Source organism: Diplodia corticola (genome assembly GCF_001883845.1).
Source record: "Diplodia corticola strain CBS 112549 chromosome Unknown scaffold53, whole genome shotgun sequence".
NCBI lineage: Eukaryota > Fungi > Ascomycota > Dothideomycetes > Botryosphaeriales > Botryosphaeriaceae > Diplodia > Diplodia corticola.
The window spans coordinates 130723-155029 of record NW_017971532.1 but is presented as its reverse complement, the minus strand read 5'-3'; the positions used below and the strand labels follow the sequence as shown (position 1 = coordinate 155029).

At 59.3% G+C, this 24307-nt stretch overlaps 10 protein-coding genes across 10 annotated transcripts; 3 read left to right on the top strand and 7 right to left on the bottom strand.

The window, feature by feature from the left end:
* Nucleotides 1-194: 194 nt before the first annotated feature.
* On the bottom strand, nt 195-881 carry BKCO1_5300061 (uncharacterized protein; the record flags this gene model as incomplete). Its single annotated transcript, XM_020277171.1, has 1 exon — nt 195-881. The coding sequence occupies one exon, from the start codon at nt 879-881 to the stop codon at nt 195-197; it is 687 nt and encodes a 228-aa protein (XP_020127288.1).
* Nucleotides 882-1154: 273 nt separating this feature from the next.
* On the bottom strand, nt 1155-2247 carry BKCO1_5300060 (protocatechuate-dioxygenase subunit beta; the record flags this gene model as incomplete). The annotated part of the gene is made up of 2 exons (XM_020277170.1): nt 1155-2140; nt 2205-2247. 2 exons carry the CDS (start codon nt 2245-2247, stop codon nt 1155-1157), a joined length of 1029 nt encoding a protein of 342 aa, XP_020127289.1.
* A 535-nt stretch (nt 2248-2782) lies between these two features.
* BKCO1_5300059 (class ii aldolase adducin domain-containing protein) lies at nt 2783-3902 on the bottom strand (the record flags this gene model as incomplete). Its single annotated transcript, XM_020277168.1, has 5 exons — nt 2783-2865; nt 2915-3256; nt 3324-3422; nt 3478-3573; nt 3629-3902. 5 exons carry the CDS (start codon nt 3900-3902, stop codon nt 2783-2785), a joined length of 894 nt encoding a protein of 297 aa, XP_020127235.1.
* Nucleotides 3903-5138: 1236 nt separating this feature from the next.
* BKCO1_5300058 (hexose transporter) lies at nt 5139-6798 on the top strand (the record flags this gene model as incomplete). Its single annotated transcript, XM_020277167.1, has 4 exons — nt 5139-5627; nt 5675-6030; nt 6083-6479; nt 6532-6798. The coding sequence occupies 4 exons, from the start codon at nt 5139-5141 to the stop codon at nt 6796-6798; spliced, it is 1509 nt and encodes a 502-aa protein (XP_020127234.1).
* A 1165-nt stretch (nt 6799-7963) lies between these two features.
* On the bottom strand, nt 7964-8496 carry BKCO1_5300057 (small secreted protein; the record flags this gene model as incomplete). The annotated part of the gene is made up of 2 exons (XM_020277166.1): nt 7964-8081; nt 8177-8496. 2 exons carry the CDS (start codon nt 8494-8496, stop codon nt 7964-7966), a joined length of 438 nt encoding a protein of 145 aa, XP_020127242.1.
* Nucleotides 8497-9586: 1090 nt separating this feature from the next.
* Nucleotides 9587-11683, bottom strand: BKCO1_5300056 (cell wall anchored protein; the record flags this gene model as incomplete). The annotated part of the gene is made up of 6 exons (XM_020277165.1): nt 9587-10079; nt 10186-10539; nt 10596-10750; nt 10800-11455; nt 11507-11587; nt 11635-11683. 6 exons carry the CDS (start codon nt 11681-11683, stop codon nt 9587-9589), a joined length of 1788 nt encoding a protein of 595 aa, XP_020127241.1.
* A 1194-nt stretch (nt 11684-12877) lies between these two features.
* BKCO1_5300055 (uncharacterized protein) lies at nt 12878-14068 on the top strand (the record flags this gene model as incomplete). The annotated part of the gene is made up of 1 exon (XM_020277164.1): nt 12878-14068. One exon carries the CDS (start codon nt 12878-12880, stop codon nt 14066-14068), a length of 1191 nt encoding a protein of 396 aa, XP_020127240.1.
* A 2015-nt stretch (nt 14069-16083) lies between these two features.
* On the bottom strand, nt 16084-16522 carry BKCO1_5300054 (short-chain dehydrogenase; the record flags this gene model as incomplete). The annotated part of the gene is made up of 2 exons (XM_020277163.1): nt 16084-16333; nt 16404-16522. The coding sequence occupies 2 exons, from the start codon at nt 16520-16522 to the stop codon at nt 16084-16086; spliced, it is 369 nt and encodes a 122-aa protein (XP_020127239.1).
* An 821-nt stretch (nt 16523-17343) lies between these two features.
* BKCO1_5300053 (transcription factor) lies at nt 17344-18844 on the bottom strand (the record flags this gene model as incomplete). The annotated part of the gene is made up of 2 exons (XM_020277162.1): nt 17344-18550; nt 18609-18844. The coding sequence occupies 2 exons, from the start codon at nt 18842-18844 to the stop codon at nt 17344-17346; spliced, it is 1443 nt and encodes a 480-aa protein (XP_020127271.1).
* Nucleotides 18845-19864: 1020 nt separating this feature from the next.
* BKCO1_5300052 (calcium-translocating p-type atpase) lies at nt 19865-23620 on the top strand (the record flags this gene model as incomplete). The annotated part of the gene is made up of 3 exons (XM_020277161.1): nt 19865-19927; nt 19989-22849; nt 22933-23620. The coding sequence occupies 3 exons, from the start codon at nt 19865-19867 to the stop codon at nt 23618-23620; spliced, it is 3612 nt and encodes a 1203-aa protein (XP_020127238.1).
* Between the last annotated feature and the right edge of the window lie 687 nt (nt 23621-24307).

Sequence of the window (24307 nt, the reverse complement as noted above, 5' to 3'; positions counted from 1 at the left end):
GTGCGCACGCGTCTTGGCGACGCGTTTCGTGTTAACCAACGACGCGCCGCCAAGCCTCCACCGTCAGTCACCATCACCATCTCGATTCCAAATCCATGCACCGTTATTTTATTCACCACCGTATCTAGATTGGCCATAGGCCTTGTCTCCTGCTACGCCCGCACGCTGTTGCCGCCTTCCGCTTCCCCACCCACCTACTCGAGGGCGTTGATGGAGCCGTCTTCGTCGTCGAGGGCGTTGATGGAGCCGTCTTCATCATCGAGGGCGTTGACGGAGTCGTCTTCATCATCGAGGGCGTTGAGGATGCCGTCTCCATCAGGGAGGGCGTTGATGAAGCCGTCTTCATCAGGCAGCTGGGCAAAGGGGAACCTTCCAATCATCCTCGGTAGACCTATCATCTCGTGCAAACCATCCACCCACTTCCTGACCTCCTTCCAGTCCACCAGACCCTCGAACCGCGACTCGTATTGATCCTTCACCGGCGTGCCATTTGAACCACTGTACACCTCGAGCACCCCATCATCCAAATCGACGCAGTAGACCCACTCGCAGGATACCTGATCGGCTAGAAACCACATTTCCTTGATGATGGGCACGGGCTCGGTAGCGTTGGCGACCGTTTCGAGGATGGCACCACCCGTGCTGATCGACATGGAGGGGTGAATCTCGGGGTCCAACTGCTGGCACTGCTCCTCGGTCGGTGTGTAGAGCATCGCGTCGGCGTTGGACAGGACTGCCTTCAGCTTGGCTACTTTGGCGGGGTCCGAGATGAAGCGGAGGATCTGCGCGCCTGAACCTGCCGGGTAGCCGTCGAACTGGCCGTACTGCGCAATGTGGTACGCGCCGTTGTAGTAGACGAGGACGAGGTGGCGGGTGCCCATGATTGATGTAGAATGTGGTCAGCCTGGGTGAGCGTATTGGATGTTGTCAGTGGTTGGCTGCGGTTTGGAGACGCAAGCCCACGTTCTTTTATGTGCTCGGCAGGGTCCTCGAAACACGCGCGCCTTCATTCTTCCAAGTGTCAAGTGACAGCCCACGCCTGGCTGTTCGATTCTGAGCCACGTGTGGCCGTAGCCAACCCAGGAAGGCTGGCAAATAAATTACCTACGCAAGTACCAAGCCCCCCATGATTCATCGTCTCCCATGGAGAAGAGTTATTCTCCCTTGCCCACTTCAAAGTCTACGTAAGCCATGCCACAGATCCACTCGAGAACAGGCTCGTACAGCAGCAGCCGTGCTCTCTTCCCACCCATGGCTCCGGACATGGCCACGTAGTTCAGGACCTCATGGCCACCGTGGCCGGCCTCCTCCTCGACTTCCTCATAGCTGAGGTTGCGCAGCCACTCGCTATCACCCTCACAGTAGCGTTGCAGGAACTTCCTGTCCCAGTCCTCGTTGATGAGCGGATGCTTCGCGTTCAGCGGATACTCGTTCTTCCTCGCCATCTCCATCTCGTACTCGTCCAACTCGACAAACAGCCTCGGGTACCGCTGCAGCACGCTCGGCCCAAACGTCTGGTACTCCTTCATCTTCGCCAGAAAAGCATCTTCCGGCTCTTCCCCCGCCTGGCCCGGGTTCCAGTACGGCGGCCAATGCGACAAGCCCCCAGTGCACATGAACGCCACCCGACACGCATCCGGCAGCGCCTCAACCGCCCGCCTCACCGCCTCGCCCAGCGCATACGCCCGCCCGTACCGGATCAGCGGCGGCGTAAAGACGTTGACGTACACCGGCACGACGCTCACATCGGGCGGCAGCCTTCCCTCGAGCCGCATCAGCACCCACGGCATCAGCAGGTTCTGCCCAAACTCGCAGGACCCCACCCGCGCCGCGTCGAAGCCGCCGTCGTGCACCAGCGACCGGAGCAGGTGCTCGGCCACGCCCGGGTTGCCCGCGTAGACGTGCCGTTCGGGGATGCGCAGCGCCTCGCGCAGCTGGTCCGCCGGCCCGCTGTGCGTCGCCGCCACGCCCACGGCGATGCTGGGCATGTTGGTGCGGAAGAAGTTTTCGAAGTGGTCGTCCAGGAAGGCGATGATGACGTCGGGCGCCGCGTCCACGAGCGTCTGCCCGAGCGCGCGTGTGGCCGCTTCGGTGCGCGCGCGCGCGGCGGGCGGTGCCGTTTCCGGGAAGCCAATGGCTCCTGTGCGCGCGCGGGGAACTGTTAGAGGAAGTTGGGGTGGGGGGTTGACGAGGAGGAGGCAGACCTGGGGCGTGGGAGAGCCCTACGGCGGCAACTACTTTGCCCATTTTGCTGGGGTGGTATTGGATGGAAGTGTTGCAGAAGGAGTTTCCTGTGGTGGCTTGTGTTGAGGACTTTTGGAATGTTATGCACAATCAGGAGATGTTCTGAGGTGCAGTTGGCGCAAGAAGCTAGCAACAGTGGGGTGCGGAGATGAGCGAATTAGGTCCAGTTAAGGTGAGGGGTGCCCGCGTGCAGACTGACCCTGTATCTGCGGAGTGATGAATCGCCTTAGAGGTGGGTTTCAAAAAGATGGGGTGATGAAAATTGCCGGCCGACACTCCATCTTCCGTAAGTCATCTGAAGTGTCAATCACTACGTCTACATATTTCGTACCCTGCCAGCCCTATATGCTGCTTCATAGTTTGCCTGATCACCTGCACGGCGACCATTCAACACTAATGAAAGAGCGCATGTCTGTTCACAGCCCCTCGTCATCATGGTGATAGCCCCGGTTGCAAAAGCCGGTGGGACATGAATTCCTTGCACCATCTAAAAGGGAAATACTCATGGAGACTTTGACACGGCCGCAATTCATGGATTCTACGCAGGCTCCAGCCCTCTTCCCATGAAAGTGTGTTCCCCAAACTCTCTCTCAGCTACTTGGAAAAGCGGCAACCCCATGACTGCTCGCGTTTAGCTTCGGTGTAGACTGCGAAAGGTGGAAAAACTTACAGTATCCACCCTCAGCATGGCCCAACGTCTCCCATGTCGTCTTGGCCTCTTCTTCTCCAATCTCGACCAGAGGCTTCCCCGTTCCCGCATTGGAGGCCTCTGCCGCCAGCTGTACTTGACAGCACTTCTCCAGGAGGACGAACCAGGCGGCAACCGCTTCGATCGAAGGACCTGCTGTCAAAAGACCATGATTTCCCAGAAGCGCAGCCTTGCGTGGTCCAAGAGCCTGTGCGATAGCCCGGCCTTCTTCGGTTGCTAATACAACACCGGCGAAGTTCGGGTATAGCACGTGGTCGTTGTAGAACACACATGAGTCTTGGGTTATCGGAAGGAGCGTGCGTCCTGAAAGAGGACGGAACGTGTGTTGTTAGCTTCTAATCGCCGCTCATTCGTTTTGCCTTTTGCTCACCAGTTGCACAAAAGGCCCGACCGTAAACGCTATGAGCATGGGCGGCGCACACTACGTCTGGCCGTGCAAGATGAATCTGTGCGTGTATCGCGTAGGCAGCTGCATTTCATGAGTGTTAATCATACAAAAATTACATTCAAGGACGAATCCTTACCGTAGTTCAGTCTCCTGTTTTTCCCGCCGTCGACAACATTGCCTTCGTGGTCCACTCGGATCAGATCGCCATCGGTGATGAGTGAAAAGTGCATTCCTTGATATAGTCAACTCTACGATGAACTGAATATCAAGTTGTGATCGGTGCGCACCAAAAGGATTCACCCAAAAGCTCGTAGGATCGACTGGATCCCTCATCGTGATATGCCCGGCGACGCCTTCGGAAAAGCCAAATTGGGCGAAAATTCGGAAAGCAAGCACTAAGCGATGCTTTAGGTACCGCCGCTCTTCATGCTTATCCGAAAAGATTGGGGGCGCAGTAGTGTCGTCGTGAACAAATGCAAGGTCAGGATCGCCGCTGGAATGCTCTTTGGCTTTTTCCTGCGGGATGGCTGATGTTGAGGTTGAGATGGCTGAGGGTGCCATGATTACACGCTCTCATAGGCAATTAGATGGTACGAAGTGGAGGTGGGTTGATATCTATGAACTTGCAACAGACGAGGTACGTTGAACTGGGTAAGAAGGCATGAAGCTGGGCGGTTGATAAGGCTGCCGCCTATCTCCGTCTCGTCGGGTAAAGCACGCGAGGTCCGTTCCCACTTTGCTTTGTCACCGGCTTTACCTTGTCTGAATGATGTGAGAGAAGCATGGCCTGTTGCGGATTGACTGTTACCCCAGACGGCGCACGGGGCAGCGCTCAGTTGCTGTCATCCAAACTGTTCAGAGAAGAAAAGATACTGGGGGAGAATGTTGACTACGGACTCCCTCACAAAGCTGAAGACGAGATGATTGGGGAGACTGGCAAAAAGATCATTTGTGGTGTCCATGGGAGTTGCCGCGGAGAGGCTCACCCAAATTCTGTCACTCAAGGCAGAGGCGGACGGAGCAGTTGCCATGATCATAGCGTGGAATTCATTTTCATCCACCGTGTTATTACTGCTGGACTCAGTGGTTTGATCCGTGCGTGGGACTGAGGTAACTGATCAGTCTCAAGGTTGGCGACCTCCAGCTCCAGCTGGTGGACGATACTGTGCGGAAGATATTGCGCTGACAGTCGGCCGCCATGCACGAAAGTCCGCGTTCGTCGTCCGCCCACTTTCGTCGCCTTATCGACCCCGCTCTTCTCCGCATCCTCAGTGCATGCAACGCCATGCCTCAATCACGCTTCAAGTGATAATCGGCGCTGCGTCGGACATCCCGCCTGATTTTCCGGGTTGTGTTATCACAAAACGATACCCGGTCATCACACCTTAGCTTTTAGTTAGACATGTCCAATCCACCACTCGATTTGATTAGCGGTTTCCACGAGGATCCAATCCCGCTGCCGTTCCCTCGCATCTAATATTTAGTAGCGTTTTGTCCTTCCGCAACGGGTTTAGACAATCTCCGCATCTTTTCATGACCCTGGTCAATATGTGCATGGAACCCCGTTGTGCATCTCCGGAACGGGCGGCCAGGTATCACATGGACGGACCTACTAAGGATGTCCTCCACAATACATACAACAACGACATTCATTGGGGCATCTCGGCAAGCAAGCCAAGCGGTTTCTCCCCATGCCTGTCGTATGTTTTCTCGAGGATACAATGCTTAAATTAGCCGGCAGTGGACCCGCTGGTTTCCTCGTCGAGCTACCCAAGTTCATTCTGCTCGACTGTTGCAATGTCCAAGTATCTCGGGGTACGCTTGACCCTGACGACCACGCTGGTCATTTCAGTATGTGTTGTCGACTCGGTCACCATTGCATATGACGGGTCTTTGATGGGATCTCTCAATGCCATGCCTGCGTACGCCAACTATTTCACCTTGACGACAGCTACCACATCCCTTAACACGGCAGCCACGTTTATCGGCGCTATCCTGTTGTCCCCTCTCGCCGCACCGCTTATCAATTGGCGTGGGCGCAAATGCGGCATCTACGTCTCAGCTCTGGTCCAGATCATAGGCGCCATCCTCCAAGGTTCTGCACAGGGTATTGCCATGTTTATCGTCGGCCGCCTGCTCATCGGCGCTGGATCTGGCCTCGCTCAAACATCCGCAGCCACGTACGTTGCAGAGACAGTGCCTTCAAGGATCCGTGCATTTGCACTGGGGCTGTACTTTACATGCTGGGCGGTGGGTGCATTGCTTGCAGCTGGAGTTTGCTATGGTGTAAGTCTGAGCACGAACGCTGCGAGGAAATACTCACATTCTGGTAGACGGCATCAATGGAAAACTCGGACTGGTCTTGGAGAACACCCTCTCTCATCCAAGCAGTTCCGTCCGTCATGGCAATTCTTGTGCTATTCGCCCTGCCAGAGTCCCCACGCTGGCTTGCATACAAGAGTAGATCTGATGAAGCGCTCAGTGTATTATCTGCTATTAACGGGGCAAACGAGAGTGACCCCAACGTCCAGATTCAATATCGGGAGATCATGGACACGATTGCTTTCGAAAAGTCTGACGGCCAAAAGCTTGGGTACTCAGAGGTAATCAAGAAGAGCAACCTGAGGAGACTGATGCTGGCCGTTTCAGTTGCTCCCCTCGCAATGTTGACTGGCTCCAACATCATCACGTAAGAGTTGCCTCCATCCAGCCATGAGAGCCTCCGCTGATCATTTATACAGCTTTTATTTCAGCACAATGCTTGAGCAAGCTGGAATCACAGACGCAAACACGCAGCTTCAAATCAACGTCATCCTATCAGCATGGCAACTCGTCGTGGCATTCTCCGGCTCCATTCTAGCCGAGAGGATCGGACGGCGAATGCTGGCTCTTTGTTCCTTGGGCTCCTGCACCGTCTTCTTCTACATGTTGGGTGGCCTGACTGCGAGATACGGCGAGAGCACCAACGCATCCGGTATCTACGGAACCATTGCGTGCATCTTCCTCTTTCTTGGCGCATACTCGTTCGGTATCACGCCCCTCACAGTCATGTACCAGCCCGAGGTACTGTCCTACTCTGTTCGAGCGACAGGTATGTCCATCGCCACGGTTGTATCCAAGGGATGTGGACTCCTTGTTGTAAGTGTTTGATGGCCTCTATTACGGCAGCCCGAAGCTCACTTCCGTGCAGACATTCGCCTTTCCGTTCGCACTTGAGGTCATTGGGTGGAAAACCTACATGATCAACGCAACGTTCAACGTGCTGCTCTGGGCTTTCATTGCATACTTCTGGGTAGAGACGAAAGGGTTGACTCTCGAGGAGGTTGATGAAATATTTGACGGCACCAAGCACTCGGATGCACCAGCACTGGCCGACTTTCAGGCCGAGAGAAAGGATATCATTGAGGGTGTCGAGATTGCGTCTCCTGTAGATGTAAGCGTTCGGATCAAAACGTGAACACCATAGAGTGGGACAGCGTAGCTTAGTGAAGAATTGATCCTGGTAGTCTGTCAATGATCCTTCATCTTTCCGCCCGCTCGCCCGTTTAAATGTATACCGAGATCTCCATCTGCCTGTCACTCTGCCAAACTCCTCCCCTTTCCCGTCGCTCTGTAGAGGGTCGAAACGGAGGCCCAAAGCGGAACATGTTTGGCTTGAGATCATCGTCATGGCATCAGGGCGAGACAAGACCGTGCGTTTCTGGGGACCCTGATGCATGCCGACCTTTGCAACAAAGGGCAGTGAAAACACCGAGTCACTTACGCATGATGGAAACAGTATTCCAAGGGACGACTTTGTTTACGATGACTTTAACCCAGACACTGGATTCAGGGTGAATTACACATTGGAGAATCCACCAGCTTTCGACAGAAACCTCGGTGTATGCAACTACTAACAAAGAAGACTGTCTATCTAAATTACCTCCAATCCCTTTGATAGAGCGGACCGGACTATTTATGAACAGCTAAATATTTCTGAACATCAATATAGATACAAAGAAACTGACAATAGTAGAGTTGATATCAAGCTCCAAAACGTTTTCCACAAAATGCGTTCGAGAAGACCCTTGCTGCGGGTGTGTTCTCATCGTCAAGTTGGATCTGAGTTGGCTTATTGAGAACGGAAAAAGATAAAAAGGCCACGGAGTTCTACCGTCTCTCAAAACGCATGGTTGCGGAGGAAGTCAACTGACGACCTACATCTACTGGCGTCTTCAAAGCAATGCGGCAGTGTTGCCATGACTCTGAAAAGCTTGTCTGTAGATCATTGCGCCTTGCGTGTCATGAAGCGATTGGCGAGCTACGGTTTCAGTCCTATTCGTGTTGGAATTCGCGTTTCTTCTCGCTTCTCTTTTTCTCAGTGGAGAGAGCAAACTTCATTACGAATAACATGCTGATGGTGACACTTTTCTGTCGTTCTCACTCAAGGTACGCTTGCAAATTTGTACTGCTAACAGGATTTTCATTCGACACTGATCCGCGCTGACTCTGCACTTCCGTACAGCTGTCCACGCTTTCTCTTTTTTTTTTGAACATCATCAAGTGGCTACCATATACAACTGAAAGACATGACCCCATGAACGTTTTACTTTTCAGAAAAACGCCATTGCAACAGAGAAAGCTTAAGTGCAGTCACTGCTACCATAGACGAAAGTGCCGTCCGAGTTCTCGCAGCCGCAGGTGCCGTCATCGGGGCTCTTGATGCAAGTAGTGCCGACGCCAGAGTCCTCGCCGTTGGAGCTAGCAGGGATGCGATGTCAGTCGACGGTCTCAGGAAAGAAGAAGAAGAAGAAGAAGAAGAAGAAGAAGGGGGAGAAGAAAAAAAGGCAACTCACCCCCAGTAAAAGGTCCAGTAGTCCTCGCCGCTGGTCAGCTCGTCGCTGGTGGGAGCGGTGCAGGTGTAGGCCTCGCAGGTGCCGTAGGGGGCGCCGTTGGAGCTGTCGTACTGGTGGTCGGTCTTGAAGACGGCGAAGGTCTGCGTGCCCGACACGCGCGTGTTGTACGCGCACTCGGCGGCCTGGATGGCGGTGCTGGTCTTCTCGGGCGAGCAGCCGGGGCTGGCCGGGTACTTGCCCTTGGTGTTGGACGTGGCCGGGTCGAGCGTGGCCGAGGCGGTGACGGCCAGGACGGCGAGGACGGTGGTGAGCTTGAACATGGTGGTGGTGGTGGGCAACGAGTGGTTGGTAGTTGAGAGCGAATGTGTTGTGTTTGTTGGTGTTCAAGCTTGTGGCGGACAAGACGCCTTTCTTATACATGTCAAGGCGACGGGCGTCAGGCATCCTGACATTCAAGCCCAGCCAAGGCGGCGATCCGTGGCAGTGAGGAGTGTTTCGATTCGCGGACCGGCGGCTCGAAGGCACGAGGGGCACGTACCCCGAGGCGCTGAGGGCGCAGGAGGGCTCAATTAGGGGCCCCTGGAAGGCCTTGGGGTCTCGAACAGTGGCGGCCTCGCAGCGGCGGAATCTCCGCATTTTCCATAGCGAGGCGGCGCCACCGAACGGGCGGAAGCCGGCACCGAGATGGGGTGGTGGAACAAGTGTGGGGCTAGGCTGTGTTTCGAAACGTCCTTCGTGAGGCACGCACAGGCACCCACGCCCCCTTGATTGGACCACGGCCCCAGCAGTGACGTGAAGGCTGGCGCGGCCTCACTCGACACTTAATAAATACAAGGCACCCAGCGCCTACAGTGCCAATTCATCGCAAACGCTGTGTCGCACCCGTCTGGGGTGCCAGGCCGTCGGTCAGTCTCGACTTTTGTATCTATTCACGTCCGATGTTAGCGCTGTTCACACACCTTGTTCCAACAGTGTAGTCGTTGCCATGTTCTTTCTGCCAGAAGACGGTTGCACAGCTCTTATCTCCTACCAATTGACCGGGACTTCGCCGTCACGAGCCGGCGGTACGACGACGACGACACAACCTATTCGCCGCCACCCAATTGATTATGCTTCGCAACGGGTAGAGTGGTGGTAGGCTGAGTGGCCCGCATATCGTTTCTTCTTTCGGGGTGCTAAAGCAACTACTACTCTATACAAAAGTATCGCTACCTGACCGAAACAGGCAGTGTCTGATCAGTAACACCCGACGGCTGCAATCTGAATTATCACCACAAGCCAACACAAACACTCTCTCCGCGCCACTGCTGCCACCCTCCCCACCCTCCCCAACACCCTCAGCGGCAAACCTCCTCAACTACCCCAAACTCAGCGACGTCCCCTTTCCCCCACCTCCCCGAGCTCATCCTCCTACCCATCCCGCCCCGTACCACCACCACCACCACCCTCCTTCTCCCGCAACACCGTCTCATCCGCCGCCGGCAACTCCACCCTCTCCGCCGCCTCCAGCTCCTGCGGCTCGGGCTCCTCCTCATCAACCGCCCCCAACGGCATCGCCGCAGCCTTCTCGTGCACCTCAACCGGCTGGCCGCCCTGCAGCTCCGAGATGGCGGTGGTGCCGGTGCCCACCGAGCTGGCCCGGCAGCGCTCGCTTTCGCGCTGCAATCGTCGTCGTCGCCGCTTGCGCCGTCTGAGGACGAGCCAGATGACGGCGGTGAGGAGGAGTGCTGCGCCGGCGATGGAGCCGATTGCTGCGCCGGTGATGGTGCTGGCTGAGGGGGTGGTGGTGGAGGAGGAGGAGGTGGTGGTGGTGGTGGGGGTTGGTGGGGGGTGGAACATGGTGTAGATGGCGGGGTGGGCGAAGCCGTTTGCGGGCTGGGTCATGGTGGCGGCGCCGTCGGGGCTGGTGGTGGTTAGGTGCGTTGTTTGAGACGGGAGGGGAAGAGAGGGAGGGAGGGAGAGAGAGAGAGAGAGAGAGAGAGAGAGAGAGAGAGAGAGAGAGGACTTACGACCCGCCAATCACGTCGACGACTTTCTGCGGGACCTGGTACGCGGGGGCGTCGTGGTCGAAAAACGTGCCCCACGTGAGGTTCGTCAGGTCGAACAGGCTGACGCCCAGCCCGTCGTTGCAGGTCGTGGCATCGAGGTCGGGCACGGCGCCCGTCGTCTCGACGGCGTAGAGGCTGGCGTCGCGCGCGCCGCCGGTGACGACCATCTGCCGCAGGCCGGCGGCGTTGCACGAGTGGCCGAAGCGGCCGTCCGTGCCAGAGTACACTTTCGTCCACGTGAAGGACGGCACGGAGAGGATGTACATGTCGTCGTAGAGCGTGGACGTGCCGGGGTCGTAGCCGCCGTGGATGTAACTGCTTTCTGTCAGCATCGTGAATCGCCGTGGGCGTATGGAGGGTTGCTGCCGCACATGTTGATGCTGGAGTTGTCCTTGGCGTCCTTCTCGAACGGAAGGGTGCAGAAATCCATGCGCGGGGGTGGCGTGTCGCCCGTGGTGGATTGGTTGAACCAGGTGACGTTCTCGTCCATGAAGCTGTCGCAGAGGGAGATGGTCGTCATGTCAATCTGCACGGGTCAGCTGCGCCAAAAGGTGCCTACGGTGCGGTTGACATACCAAGTCGCCGTTCGTAAACGTGTCGACTGACTGGCCGCTGCTGCGCATGCCGCCGAAAGCCAGAAGTGTCCCGTTGGCAGTCTTGCCGAAGGTCGGCGAGTAGACCAATCCGCCCGCTACTCGAGGGGCGCCGAGGGACTCGGTCGACAGGTTCCTCGTCTCCTGCGTGTGCAGATCGATCATGATCAGGCCACCGAGGTATCGGATCTCGTCAAAGGACGCGTTCGACACCTTGCCTCCCTCGTACTCGACGCTGGTGTAGAGTCCATAGGATGATCCCCGGTCGTACTGGCCATTGAGGAAGAAGCCGATGTCGTGCACAATGTCCTCGGCTACTGCTCCCCAGTTTGGGCGCCAGGGGATGGTGGTTATGTTGTACGAATGCCAGTCTCGGATCTCGGTGTCGTAGGACCACAGCGAGGTGGCATCCTGGCTCGGGGGCTCCCAGTCCGGGTCGGAATCGTTGGCCAGGAAGCTGGATCCTCCGAAGGTGAAGAGCTTGTTGGTCTCGCGGTTTGCGGCATAGAGGGCGCCGCGAAGCATATTCGGAGGGTTGGCGTTGGTGTCGGTGCCTGCGTACCTTCCGATCCTCGACTCGGTGAAGTTTGTGTTGACGTCCCATGACTTCCCGACGTCCAGCTCGTATATGTATTTGCCTGCCGCGTGGTTAGTTGAGTTTTCTGGCGTTCACTGCTGACTGGACGCACTGAATGTGAGCGACGTCGTGTTGTTGCTGCGAAGAGTCTGCACTCCACCATCGAGAAAGATGGAGTCTCGCCTCACCATTGCTAAAAGAACAGAGTCAGTACGTGTGAAGGAGTTCCAAGGTGCGTACTTGCCTGCATGATGCCAGCGCGCGCATCTGTTTGTGACTGGATCAACATCTTGGCCCAAGGTGTGTGGCAATAACGCGAGAGAAACGACGACTGCTCCCAGGTAGAAAGCGGGTGTGCTGGGCAGCATCGCGGCGGCAAAATCCAACAACGGCGGTTGACGTGGGAGGACATGTCAAGTTATACGGAACTCGCATGTGCTCGCGGCGTACCATGGGGAGCATCGCATGCAGCCAAGGCTGGGGGCGGGGAAAGAGCGGTGGCATGTGTTCGACTGGGCTGATCACGTTTCTCATTTCAAATGGTGAGATGTGGAATTGGAATGTTTCTCAATCGCCATTGGTGAAGATGTAGGTAAGCAAGCTTACAGAGACCGATTATCACCAGCTTTTCATGAGCGTGTAACTGTCGGGGGACCAGCATGTGTAGGAAGGGGCGATCATCTTTCAGCTGGATGGTGTAGTCTGGGCTATCGGCGAGCGGGGAGTAACGGTACACTTCGCGTCAGTTGCTTTCAGGGACCCGGTCTACACATGCAATGGTTTCGCCATCCCATGCAGGTGGGATTCAATCACTTGCAGAGCACACGACGTACACGGCGTGAGACGAGCTCGCGCATGTCTGTGGTGAAACACAGGCAATATTTTTCTCCCGACGACGAACCGCAGCATCCAGACACTGACGTGGTCCATGATTGATATGCGTGGCCGTCAGAGTCTCACGTAAGTGGCGTCGGGGGTGCGCCTATCACAATCTGCATTGGAGGCGGGGAGCCGGCGACCAAGCGCTAATGCATACTGTGTCGGTAGAACTTACTGCCAGATGGCTGTCTGTCAGGTTTCAAGTACAAACCGTAGCCCTTGAGTGGTGAAACATATGGAATTGCGCTGATGGCATCAGGTGCCATGTTGTGACCGATTTGCCTGCATTACCGGGGCGAAACCATCGTCGGGCAATTTTGCAGTGGAGAGTACAAGGGCCCTTCTCTTTGACCCTCCTCATCATGAAGCATGCGAGTTATATAATGTCCAAAAATGCTGAGCCCAAGAATCTAGATACGGGTCTCGAGGTAAGGTGGACCAGCGATAAAAATAGCATCGCTGCCTAAACAAGAGATCGGCCCGTGAATAAGTACCCACTGTTTCGTAGGTAGGTACGTACACATCCATCCATCCATCCCACTCCAACCCACCACAAACAACATCACACAAACACACAAACACACACTTCTCCCATCCCACCAATATGCCCGCCCCAACCCTCGCCCACACCCACACCCACACCTTCCCCCCCACCAGCCCCTCCCCCGCCCCCTCCCCCTCCACGGCGGACGCGCCCGCATCCCCTTCATCCTCATCCTCACCCGCAGCCCACACCGCCGACATCTACCACCTGGCCATCACATCCCACCGCCTCATCAGCTGCAGCCGCGACCGCAGCATCCGCGTCTGGGACCTCGCGGCGCCCGGCACCCAGTACCCCCCAGCAGCAGCAGCACCCCACGCCTCATCCATCCTCTGCGTCAGCGCGCACGAGGCGACGGACCGCTTCGCCACGTGCGACGTCGACGGGTGGGTCGTGCTGTGGCGCTTGTCGTCGGCGCGGGTGCAAGGGCGGTGGAGGGCGAGCGCGGGCGGCGGCGGCGGTGCGGTGCTGGGGGTGGCGTTGGGTGGGGAGGTTTTGGTTACGGGAGGGAAGGACGGGGGGGTGGGGGTGTGGGATGTGCGTGAGGCGTCGAGGCTGGGGAGAAGCGAGACGGGGGGAGCGGGAGCGGGGGCGGGAGCGGGGGCGGCGGAGGCCGGTTCATGTTGGGACGATTCCACGCCGCCCTCGTGCGAGATGCTCGGGAAGATGAAGGCCGCGGCGATTGCGGTGGTGCTGGGGGGTGTTGGTGAGAGGGATGTGTATGTCGGAGCGGGGGATGGGGCGCTGCGGCGCTGGCGGATGGGCGGAGACGGGGACGGAGAGGAGACGACGGCGGAGGATTTTGGGGAGCTGGGAGCTGGGGCTGGGGGCCGCCGGGGCATCTGCTCGCTGGCGCTGTCGCGCGACGGGAGGCGTCTGTTTTCTGCGCACTCGGGTGGCAAGGTGGGGGTGTTCGATGTCGAGGCTGGGGCTGAGTTGATGTCTTTCGATGCGCATGGCACCAACGTTGTGAGGTCGGTGCGGGCGGGTGTTGTCGATGGAGGTGAAGAGCTGCTTGTGTCGGGGTCGTATGACGGAACGGTCAAGATCTGGGTGGAGCGCGAGAGAGGAGCCGGTTGGGAACTGGTATCCGTCATGAGCCTTCAACAAGGCTTTGAGGCTGGAAACAACCGAGTGCTTTCGGTTGCATTCAGAGACAATGTTGTCTACTACTGCGGTCAAAGTCCGTATATCTTCGCACGTCGACTAAGTAGAAGCATAGTCGATACGCAGTCATCATGTCAGCCATGAGGACGGCGTCGCCGAGTGCAAGCGGGATGCGCTGCTTGAGGGCTGGTAGCGTGGGGCGGGTCGTCTTCAGGAGAGGGGAGGCTCCGGGCATGGAGTTGGGGAGGGGAGACCGCTCCAGTGCTTGCTCGGTGAACTTGCGGATGCTTCCCATGCTGGTAACATGCCTTGCACCTGCTGTGTAACGATAATGGACCTGAACCGATTGTGGTACTATTTCAACCGAGCAAAGCGCCCCCCAAGCGAATCGGAAGAGGTGGCTTTCGACGTGGTACAGCATGATATCACTGGATATAAATTTAGCAAGAATCTATCAGTGGATCAGCCATGTTTTGCTTAAGCTTCCATCCTTGCAGCACCTTACTATCTCTTCGTACCCGCCCTTGGAAAAGGCCATCTCGAAGCATCTACTCGACCATATTCAGTACCGACCATGGACTCCGCATCATATCGCGTATACACGGGCATGTGGACAAACTGGTCGCAGGGGAGGATGTTTGGAGCTACTCTGACGACTACACCTGCGGACGGAAGTCTTCTAATCGCCTTTCTTTCACTCTTTATCAGCCTCGTCGGCACGCATTTCTGGAGAGTTGGATGCTTCGTCTTCCACTACTTTTATTCTGCCCAAGCGTCGAAAGATGGCCTCCATCATCAACGACAAGCCGTTCTTCGCAACGCAGCCAACGGTGCCAGCGGAATCTAGAGTTTGGCCCTGATTCTCTACGCATGGAGGTCTACTGCGGAGAGACCATATTGTCGTATTCTTCCGCTCGCAATATTCGCGCTTGATACCTTAGGAGTCCTCGCGGTTATAAACACCTTCTCCTCCCGTATGTCGACACTAACCGGCAACGCTGTACTCGTCGAACCTGGAGAATGTGGTATACCAGACATCTCAAAATTAGCAAACACAACGGCCATGGATCTCATCATGCGGCTACACTTGGCCGAGCAGGTGTCTTCGAGCACCAACTACATGCAGCGATGCTAGACTGTTTCGCAATCGCAATGTTGGACTTGGAGGATTTGGAACATCTAAGGCTGAAGAGAATTGCTGCTTCATCCGACAAGGCCTTGGCTGGCGGAACATTGCTATCTGGTACGGTCGAGGTAGAAGAGGTGGATGTGGAGGCGGGGCGATGATCGGGTTGGCGGGGGTATCCAGAGCGGATCGAAGAGTCAACGAGGAGGAGTTTGACACCCCCACCGAGCCCCAGCATACCATATTCACTAAATGAATGAAACGAGGAGCGAAAGAAAGGTGATTATACCCCGCTCCGACAACCACCTCATCTCCATACATGAAGAAAAAAACCACTCCCACCGCAACCCCCCTAGCCCCCTCCCCTCCCTCAACGTCACCCGCCCGCACCCGCACCACCCCCCTAATCCTCCCTCGCCGCCTCCGCCGCCGCCCTCCTCGCCGCAAACCCCCTCCTCCTCGCCCTCCTCGCCTTCCCCATCCCCATCATCGCCAAACTCTCCTCACAATCCCCCGTCCCCACTCCCGGGATCCGCATCCCCCGGCACGCAGCCCGCCCCGCTCTTCCCCCACCGCGCGCCCCACCCACCGCCGCAAACACCTTCTTCTTCTCCCCCGCACCCACCAACATCTTCCTCGCCGCCGGGCGTCCTCGAACCAGCCGTTGACGAAATCGCCATGCATGCCGTACGACATCCCGCTCGCGAGCTCGAGCGGCGGCGCGCCCCATTCATTCCAGCCGCCCGGGGATTTTTCTCTCAAAGTCGTAGCGGACGGAGAAGCGGAGCCGCGGGATGCGGCCGGTGCCAGCCGGCGGGGGCAGCAGTTGCGGGTGGCGGTGCGCCGAGGCGGAGTGGGTTGCGTTGGCGGTGGCGTCGAGCGAGGCGGGGTCAACGCAGTTCGGTCGGTCTGGGAAGATGAAGTAGGTCTGCAGGTAGGTTGCAGGCGCAGGTGGCGGTGGGGAAAGGCGGCGGGGGTCTTTGAGGTTGTTGTGCGCGGCGCTGTCGTGGCGGGCGTCGTCGCCTTCGCAGAACTAGGAGAGGGCGACGGTTGTGGCGTCGTCGAGGTCGGATTGGGTGGTGGCGCGGGCGGAGCCGGCGATGGCGGAGAAGTCCTGCGGGATGGGCGCGTCGGCGTAGAGGATGTTTTCGTAGTAGGTGCTGAAGCGCATGGGGGGGGGGGACTTCGGTGCGGGAGCCAGAGGCGGCGACGTGGTAGAGTGTGGGGACCCAGTAGGCGGAGAGGTCGTTGGGGTTCTCGCCCGAGGGGCAGCCCTGCTGCAGCTGGGCGGAGGTGGGCTTGTCTTTTGTGATGGCGTCGGAGCCGAAGAAGGAGTGCATGTGCGCGGTGTACTACTGGCCCGGCTTGACGAGGGCGTCGATGTTCTTGCGCATGAATTGGTCGTGGTTGATGACGGTGTAGGCGTTGGCGGCGCTGAGGGCCGAGAGGAGGGAGATGGCGATGGCCAGCATCGTGAAGGGATTGTGTGTTGGGTGGGAAGTGAAGGAAGGGAAAGTGGTGCTCGAAGCAGAAGGGAAGAGAAAGGAGACAGGAAACGAACGTGCTGCTGCAGATACGGTAACCGGCCCATGTTGGATGTTTATATCTCTTCAGCTGCGAGCAGATAGGAGAACTCCGTCTACTTTGCTTGGCTTATTCGATGCCCATAGACGACGACATGTTTGAAACGGCAGATCCACATGGATGTAGCTAAACAGATGCCAAGACTATGTTTTGGACCTAACTTGCAGAGGCTTTCCCTGTTCAGTAAGTGCTTGTAGTTGACGGCCAATGGCGGCGTGGGATGGTCGCCACCTGAGCAAGCGCTCCGCCGTGCATCAATTTCGGGATACGGCGGATCCACAACCTTTGACGACAGCGCCAAGGTTTAGAGCCTCCTTGCTGCTGGAGAAGCGCCTGCATAATAATCGTCCAAGGCATGTCTCATGGTAGAGCGGTGCCATGCAATCAAAGACGTCTCTCGACGCTCTACTGAACCATCAATCCCGATTCTACATCCGGCACTGCCAAGGCGAAAGATAACAATGTCGCCACGCAGACCATATGGATTGACACTTGAGAAAAAGCGCGCCAAAGAAACCTCCAAGATCGTATCGGATATCATGATTCAGATGTGGGCGTATGACCCACTTCACTGCTGAACAACGGCGGTCCTTTGTGTGGGCGGCTGAAGCAAGAGTGCCAACATGGATATAGCTCTCAACCGTCTTTCTTCATACGCAGCTGAAGCAGACAGGACAGTCGCCCGTCAACAGAACCCCAACAAAGACCTTCACTCGCAGCAATCCGTCTCCTCCAGCCCCTGCCCCTGCACCACTCCGCCGCCGCTCTCAGCCGCAAACAAAGCCAACAGCGCCGCGGCTTCCCCAGCCCCAACCTCGCACCAAAACTCAGCGCATTCCGCCTGCCGCATCGCGAGCCCATAGCAGCTGCCCAGCAGCGCATTGCCTTCCGTCGACGTCTTCTCACTCACCCGGGCGAAACCACCACGTCCACCAGTACCACGGGCGCCAGCCTGCCGCTGCCGCAAGCGCATCCCGACGGCCAGGGTCATGAAGACGAGGAAGCGCGCCATGCGCAGCGAGTAGCTAAGTTCTGGAAAATTATGATGGTGGTCGTCGTCGTACACCCGGTCCAGGCAGGCGTGGTGGACCGCTGGCTCCACGGGCCATCGGCTGGGGTCGATGCCGTCGAAGAAGATGTCGGATAGCGTCTCGGCTTCGAACTTGGTTGGCGTCTGCGTCTGCGTCTGCGGCTGCGGCTGCGTCGTCGTGGGTGGGCGGCTGCTGGCGTTCGGTCGGGACCGCTCGCCGAAGGCGTTGGGCGAGGGGGAGGGCGGCAGCGGCAGCGGGTCCTCTTCAAAGGGCGAGAAGGGGTGCAGGGCGACGGCGTTGTAGAAATCGTGATCCAGACCGAGCGATGAGATGGACGAGCGCCGCGAGAGCGACGACGGATCCCCGCCGCGGTCGGCGGGAGGAGGGCTCAGGTAACAGGCACCATCGTTGCTGGCGTCGCCGTGGAAAAGGGGAGAAAAGTCCCACTGGCTTCGCTGGCTGCTGCCGTAGGCGGAGACGGGCGGGGAGACGGGGGATGCCAGCAGAGGCGGCGCGAGCTGGGCGGCGGAGCAGCCGAGAATGATGGGGGTCGTGATGGTGTACGGGTCCGGGGTCGAGCAGCGGGAGTTGGCGGAAAGTAAAGAGGGAGCCGGGGAGAGTAAAGTTGGAGAGGCGGGCCCTCCGCACTCGGAGATCTCGATGGTGGGGATGTCGGGCTGCTGGATGGCTGGACTGGCGGCGGCAGAGTGGGTGGATGGTGAAAAGTCCCAGGAGAGGGAAGGCTGCGGGGAGTTGAAAGTGGTGTCGAGGTGCAGCGATGTGGTTGGAATCGAGTCACTCCAGGCGGGACTGTGTGCGTCACCCAAGTCGGCCAGCTGCGCCTCGAGCTGGTGGATGCGGCTGGCCAGAGCCCGGTGGGCACCGCTGTGTTGTCTCGGTCAGCAACAAGCGCGGAGGTGGTGGAGCACGGCACGAGACTCACACTTTCAGCTTGGGCGGACGGACGCAAGCCACGCAGAAGCGGACGCAGGTGGAGCAGGGGCCGACCTCCCCATCGCAGCGGATCTTGCGGCGCCTGCACCGCTCGCACGCGTTCGATACGGACTTGCTTCGTGGGCGCCAGCGGTGTGGCTGGTGCGATGGCGACGATGCTTCGCCCACGGTTGCGCGGCGCTCGAGGGGGCGACTGCTGGGCGGCGCACTGCCCGAGTCATCCATCATCTAACTCGGGCCCGACTACGACTATGGGATGACGTCGCTCAAGCAGTCACCAGTCGTAGCGTCGTAGGTTGAGGACTGCGCCACAGCTGTGGCGGTGGCACCGTGGCACCGTGGCACTGAGGGTCGAATGGGACGAGGTCTGGGACAATGGCGCACGCACTCGGGCTTGGCCCTGGTTGAATGCCTCGTCGCCTGAGTGCAAAGCGTCGAGGACGGTGGAGCATAAGATAGTGGTCCGCCAAGAGCAATGCCACACTCTGCCCAGCCCGTCTCGACTTCTCCGCACACCTGTCAAAAGCCACCGACTCGTCGAAGACCACACGCTGCTGCGCCCTCAACCGAAGCGAAAGGGGCGACGGCACAGCATCTGGGCTGCTCCGGCCTCGGCCAGCGCCGAGCAGAGTCGTCGGCCTATCGTGGGTGTTGCACTGTGAGCCGGTGCCTCTGCTCGGTGATGAGTGAGGGTTTTTGTGGACGTCATTTTCTCATGGCAGGGGCTTGTACTTAGCCAAATCACGCAGCTGATGAAACAGCCGGGATAGACCAACCTCCGCGTTCCTGGGCGCCTGCCATGGCGGCTTGGGCCTGCGGCTCAACTGCTTTTACTGTCGCGGCGGGATTCTGCCTCGCCAAGAAGGCTGACCCGGAGCCTGACTATCTGACTGCTGCGACGAAGACTGCCTCACCACGTCGCGCGGATCGACTCGAGCGCTGAAACGGACCCGGTTCGAGATGCGCGGACGGTGTCTCCGCCCGCTGGCTGGCATTCGCTCTCGCGCGTGCTGGGCGGCCGCCGCTCAGGCCTGCAGGAGCGGGCTTGGCCTCCGCCCTTGGCCATGTCACCACTGGCGGCAAAGGAGACTGGCGCCATGGCAGACCACCGTATTTCCTTGCCGCTCATCGCCGCCGGGGCTGCCCTCCGCCATTGGATCCGGGGCACAGCCTCGTTTGTGCATCCGTACAATAGCCCCCGCAGCCCTCGTTTGAGAGCGAGGCACATCACCACCAGCACCCACCATGGCCCACCACTCCGACCAGGCAGACGCCAGAGGCCTGCCGCAGATAACCATCGAGATTCCCGTAAGTCTTGACCTCAGCCTGCCTTTTTCTGACCTCCCAGAATTAACTCCTCGAGGTGCAGGATGGTGATGAGAACAACGACAACAACAACAACAACAACAACGCAACACCCCCACCAATGGACTCTCCGGAAACAGCAATTTCGCCCTCCAACCTCAGCGCCACACCAGCCGGCGGTCAACGCGACCGAGCCATGAGCGGCAGCACCCTGGGAGCCCCACCGAGTCCGCACCTGGCGCCACCAAAGTCTGGGGGCGCTTCCATCACCAGCAGCTGCGGCAACAGCCTGTTCTCGTCGTACGAGGAGCAACAGGACGCCTTGAAGCCGGACCCGGGCGCCGAGGACGACTTCCACGTCGACGACAACGCCTTCGCCTTCTCGCCCGGCCAGCTCAACAAGCTGCTGAACCCCAAGTCCATCCCGGCCTACGTCGCCCTGGGCGGGCTCGCCGGCATCGAGCGGGGGCTGCGGACCGACCGTGCCGCCGGCTTGAGCGTCGACGAGACGACGCTTGCCGGCTCCGTCAGCTTCGAGCTCGCCACCAAGGCTGCTTCTTCTCCGTTGGCCGACAAGGACGCCGTCGATGCCAGTACCGAGTCCGCCACGGCCACGGCTACAGCTACGGCTGGCACCGCCCACGGCCCGGCGGCCGAGTCGGATGCCTTCCACGACCGGGTCCGCGTGTTCAAGCGCAACGTGCTGCCGGCCAAGAAGCCGACGCCGCTGTGGAAGCTGATGTGGCTCGCGTACAACGACAAGGTGTTGATCCTGCTGACTGCCGCCGCCGCCATCTCGCTCGCCCTGGGCCTGTACGAGACGTTCGGGGTCGAGCACCCGCCGGACGCGCCCATGCCGGTCGACTGGATCGAGGGGTGCGCCATCTGCATCGCCATCGTCATCGTCGTGCTCGTCGGCGCGCTGAACGACTACCAGAAGGAGCGGGCCTTCGTGCGGCTGAACACCAAGAAGGAGGACCGGGAGGTCAAGGTGATCCGCTCGGCCAAGTCGTTCCAGATGTCGGTGCACGACGTGCTGGTGGGCGACGTCGTGCACCTGGAGCCGGGCGACCTGATCCCGGCCGACGGCATCTTCATCGCCGGCCACAACCTCAAGTGCGACGAGTCGTCGGCCACGGGCGAGTCGGACCAGATGAAGAAGACGGGCGGCGACCAGGTGATGCGGCTGCTCGAGCAGGGCCGCGGCCAGGCCAAGCACCAGGACCTCGACCCCTTCATCATCTCGGGCAGCAAGGTGCTCGAGGGCGTGGGCACCTACCTCGTCACCTCGGTCGGCGTCAACTCCAGCTACGGCAAGATCCTCATGGCCATGCGCCAGGACCCCGAGCCCACGCCCCTGCAGGTCAAGCTGGACGGGCTCGCGGGCGCCATCGCCAAGCTGGGCAGCAGTGCCGCCGCCTTCCTGTTCTTCGTGCTGCTGTTCCGCTTCCTGGGCACGCTGCCGGGGAGCGAGCTGACGGCCAACGAGAAGGCGTCCAAGTTCATGGACATCCTCATCGTCGCCATCACCGTCATCGTCGTCGCCGTGCCCGAGGGCCTCCCGCTCGCCGTCACCCTGGCCCTGGCCTTCGCCACCACCCGGCTCGTGAAGCTGAACAACCTGGTGCGCATCCTCAAGTCGTGCGAGACCATGGGCAACGCCACCACCGTGTGCTCCGACAAGACCGGCACCCTCACCCAGAACAAGATGACCGTCGTGACCGGCACCTTTGGCGACGACTCGTTCGACGACAAGAACCAACGCGGCGACGAGCGCCGCTCCACCGCCTTCGCCAGGGACCTGCTGCCCGAGCACCGCCGCATGCTCGTCGAGTCCATCGCCATCAACTCGACCGCCTTCGAGGGCGAAGAGGGCGGAGTCGAGGGCTTCGTCGGGTCCAAGACGGAGACGGCGCTGCTCGGCTTCGCCAAGAAGGTGCTGGCCATGGGCTCGCTGAGCGAGGAGCGCGCCAACGCCCAGGTCGCCCAGCTGATGCCCTTCGACTCGGGCCGCAAGTGCATGGGCGCCGTGCAGAAGCTCCCCAACGGCCACTTCCGCTTCCTGGTCAAAGGCGCCTCCGAGATCCTGCTCGGCTACAGCTCCAGCCTGCTGACCGCCGCCGCCGGCCAGGTGCCCCTGGACCAGGACCGTCGCTCGCGCTTCGAAGCCGTCATCAACAGCTACGCCGAGCAATCCCTCCGCACCATCGCCCTCGTCACCAAGGACTTCCCCCAATGGCCGCCCGCGGGCGCCGCCTCCGACGACGACCCCACCACGGCCAACGTCGACCTCGTCCTCAAGGACATGACGCTCCTCGGCGTCGTCGGCATCCAGGACCCCATCCGGCCCGGCGTGCCCGAGGCGGTGGCCCGGTGCCAGCACGCCGGCGTCTGCGTCCGCATGGTGACGGGCGACAACGTCGTCACGGCCAAGGCCATCGCCACCGACTGCGGCATCTACACCGACGGCCTCGTCATGGAGGGGCCCGAGTTCCGCACGCTGTCCGACGAGCGCATGACCGAGATGCTGCCGCGGCTGCAGGTCCTGGCCCGCTCGTCGCCCGAGGACAAGCGCATCCTCGTGACCAAGCTGCGCTCCATGGGCGACATCGTCGCCGTCACGGGCGACGGCACCAACGACGGGCCCGCGCTCAAGGCGGCCGACATCGGCTTCTCCATGGGCATCGCCGGCACCGAGGTGGCCAAGGAGGCGTCGGCCATCATCCTGATGGACGACAACTTTGCGAGCATCCTCACCGCGCTGATGTGGGGCCGCGCCGTCAACGACGCCGTCCGCAAGTTCCTGCAGTTCCAGCTGACGGTCAACATCACGGCCGTCATCCTGACCTTTGTGTCGTCCGTGTCCGACTCGGAGATGCGGTCCGTCCTCACCGCCGTGCAGCTGCTCTGGATCAACCTCATCATGTAAGTCTCCCCACTCTAGTCGGACGAACAAAAAAAAAAAAAACCCCCCCTCCCAAAGAACGAACCACTAACAACCCCCCCAGGGACTCCCTCGCCGCCCTCGCCCTCGCCACCGACCCGCCCACCGAAGACATCCTCAACCGCAAACCACCCCCCCGCCACGCGCCCCTCATCTCCCCCACAATGTGGAAGATGATCATCGGCCAAGCCCTCTTCCAGCTCGCCGTGACGCTGATCCTCCACTTCGGCGGCCCGCGCTTCCTCTCCTACCCGGACGCCCAGCTCCGCAGCGTCGTCTTCAACGCCTTCGTCTGGATGCAGATCTTCAACATGCTCAACAACCGCCGCCTCGACAACGGCGCCAACGTGCTCGCCGGCGCCCACCGCAACGTCTTCTTCCTCGCCATCGTCCTGCTCATGGTCGGCTGCCAGGTCGCGATTGCGTTCGTCGGCGGGAAAGCGTTTAGTATTGTGCGGCTGAATGGCGCCCAGTGGGCCATTTCGATCGTCGTGGCGGCGCTGTGTTTGCCGTGGGCGGTGGTCGTGAGGGCGTTTCCGGACGCGTGGTTCGAGGTCGTGGCGCGGTGGGTGGGGGCGCCCGTGTTGGCCGTGTATCGGCCGCTGAGGAGCGCGATGGGGAGGGTGGGGCGGGCGGTTAAGAGGCTTTTTGGGTGCGGGAAGAAGGACGGGGAGGAGGAGGAGGAGGACGGCGGCGAGAGTGGGGTACAGGGTGGTGGTGGTGATCCGGAGAAGGGGGTTGGTGCCAAGTAGGAGTTGGTGATGATGGGTTTTTTCTTTTCTGTTCGTCTTGGGGGGGGGGGGGGGGGGGGCCGTTTTTTTTTCTTTTCTTTTTGCTGGTTGCTGCTCTGGTTCTTTCTGGCGTTACTGGTCCTCTGTTTTCCCGAACATGTCACGACTGCCGACGAAAGATGATACGCTCCGATATAGAATGTAGATACCCATAATGACAGCTCCATGTGTTATTCCCGTTTAGCATGCTCGGGCTCCCCGGCATCGTCGGGCATCGTTTCCCAAACACCACAACAAGCGCTCACATGGACAGAGAGAGCGAAAGGGGCGTAGCTGGCCGCTAAGCTCGGAGCGGGGGCTATGCAAAAGACGATCCGCTTGGTTTTTCAGCCCAACTCTGGGAGCAGCTGTCTTTGCTGTGAAATTCAGCCTCGCGAGCTGGACTAAGGTCAATCTGACGCGTAATGTCTCTCAGCTTCGCCCCTCATCTGGATGCAGTTGCCAACACGCCCCTCGGCTTGGCTGCCGAACGACGAGGTGCGACGAGGTGGCGCGAGGTTCCTCGCGGGGCGAAGCACATTGAGGGACGTTGTCGGCCTAGTGCCAAGTGGCCTTTTCGTTGGGAAGAATTGCAGTGGCGTCGATTGGTAGTTTTCCGGTCACCCTAGCTTTTTTTTTGGTGGAGGGGTAGGCGTGTGCGCACTGCTG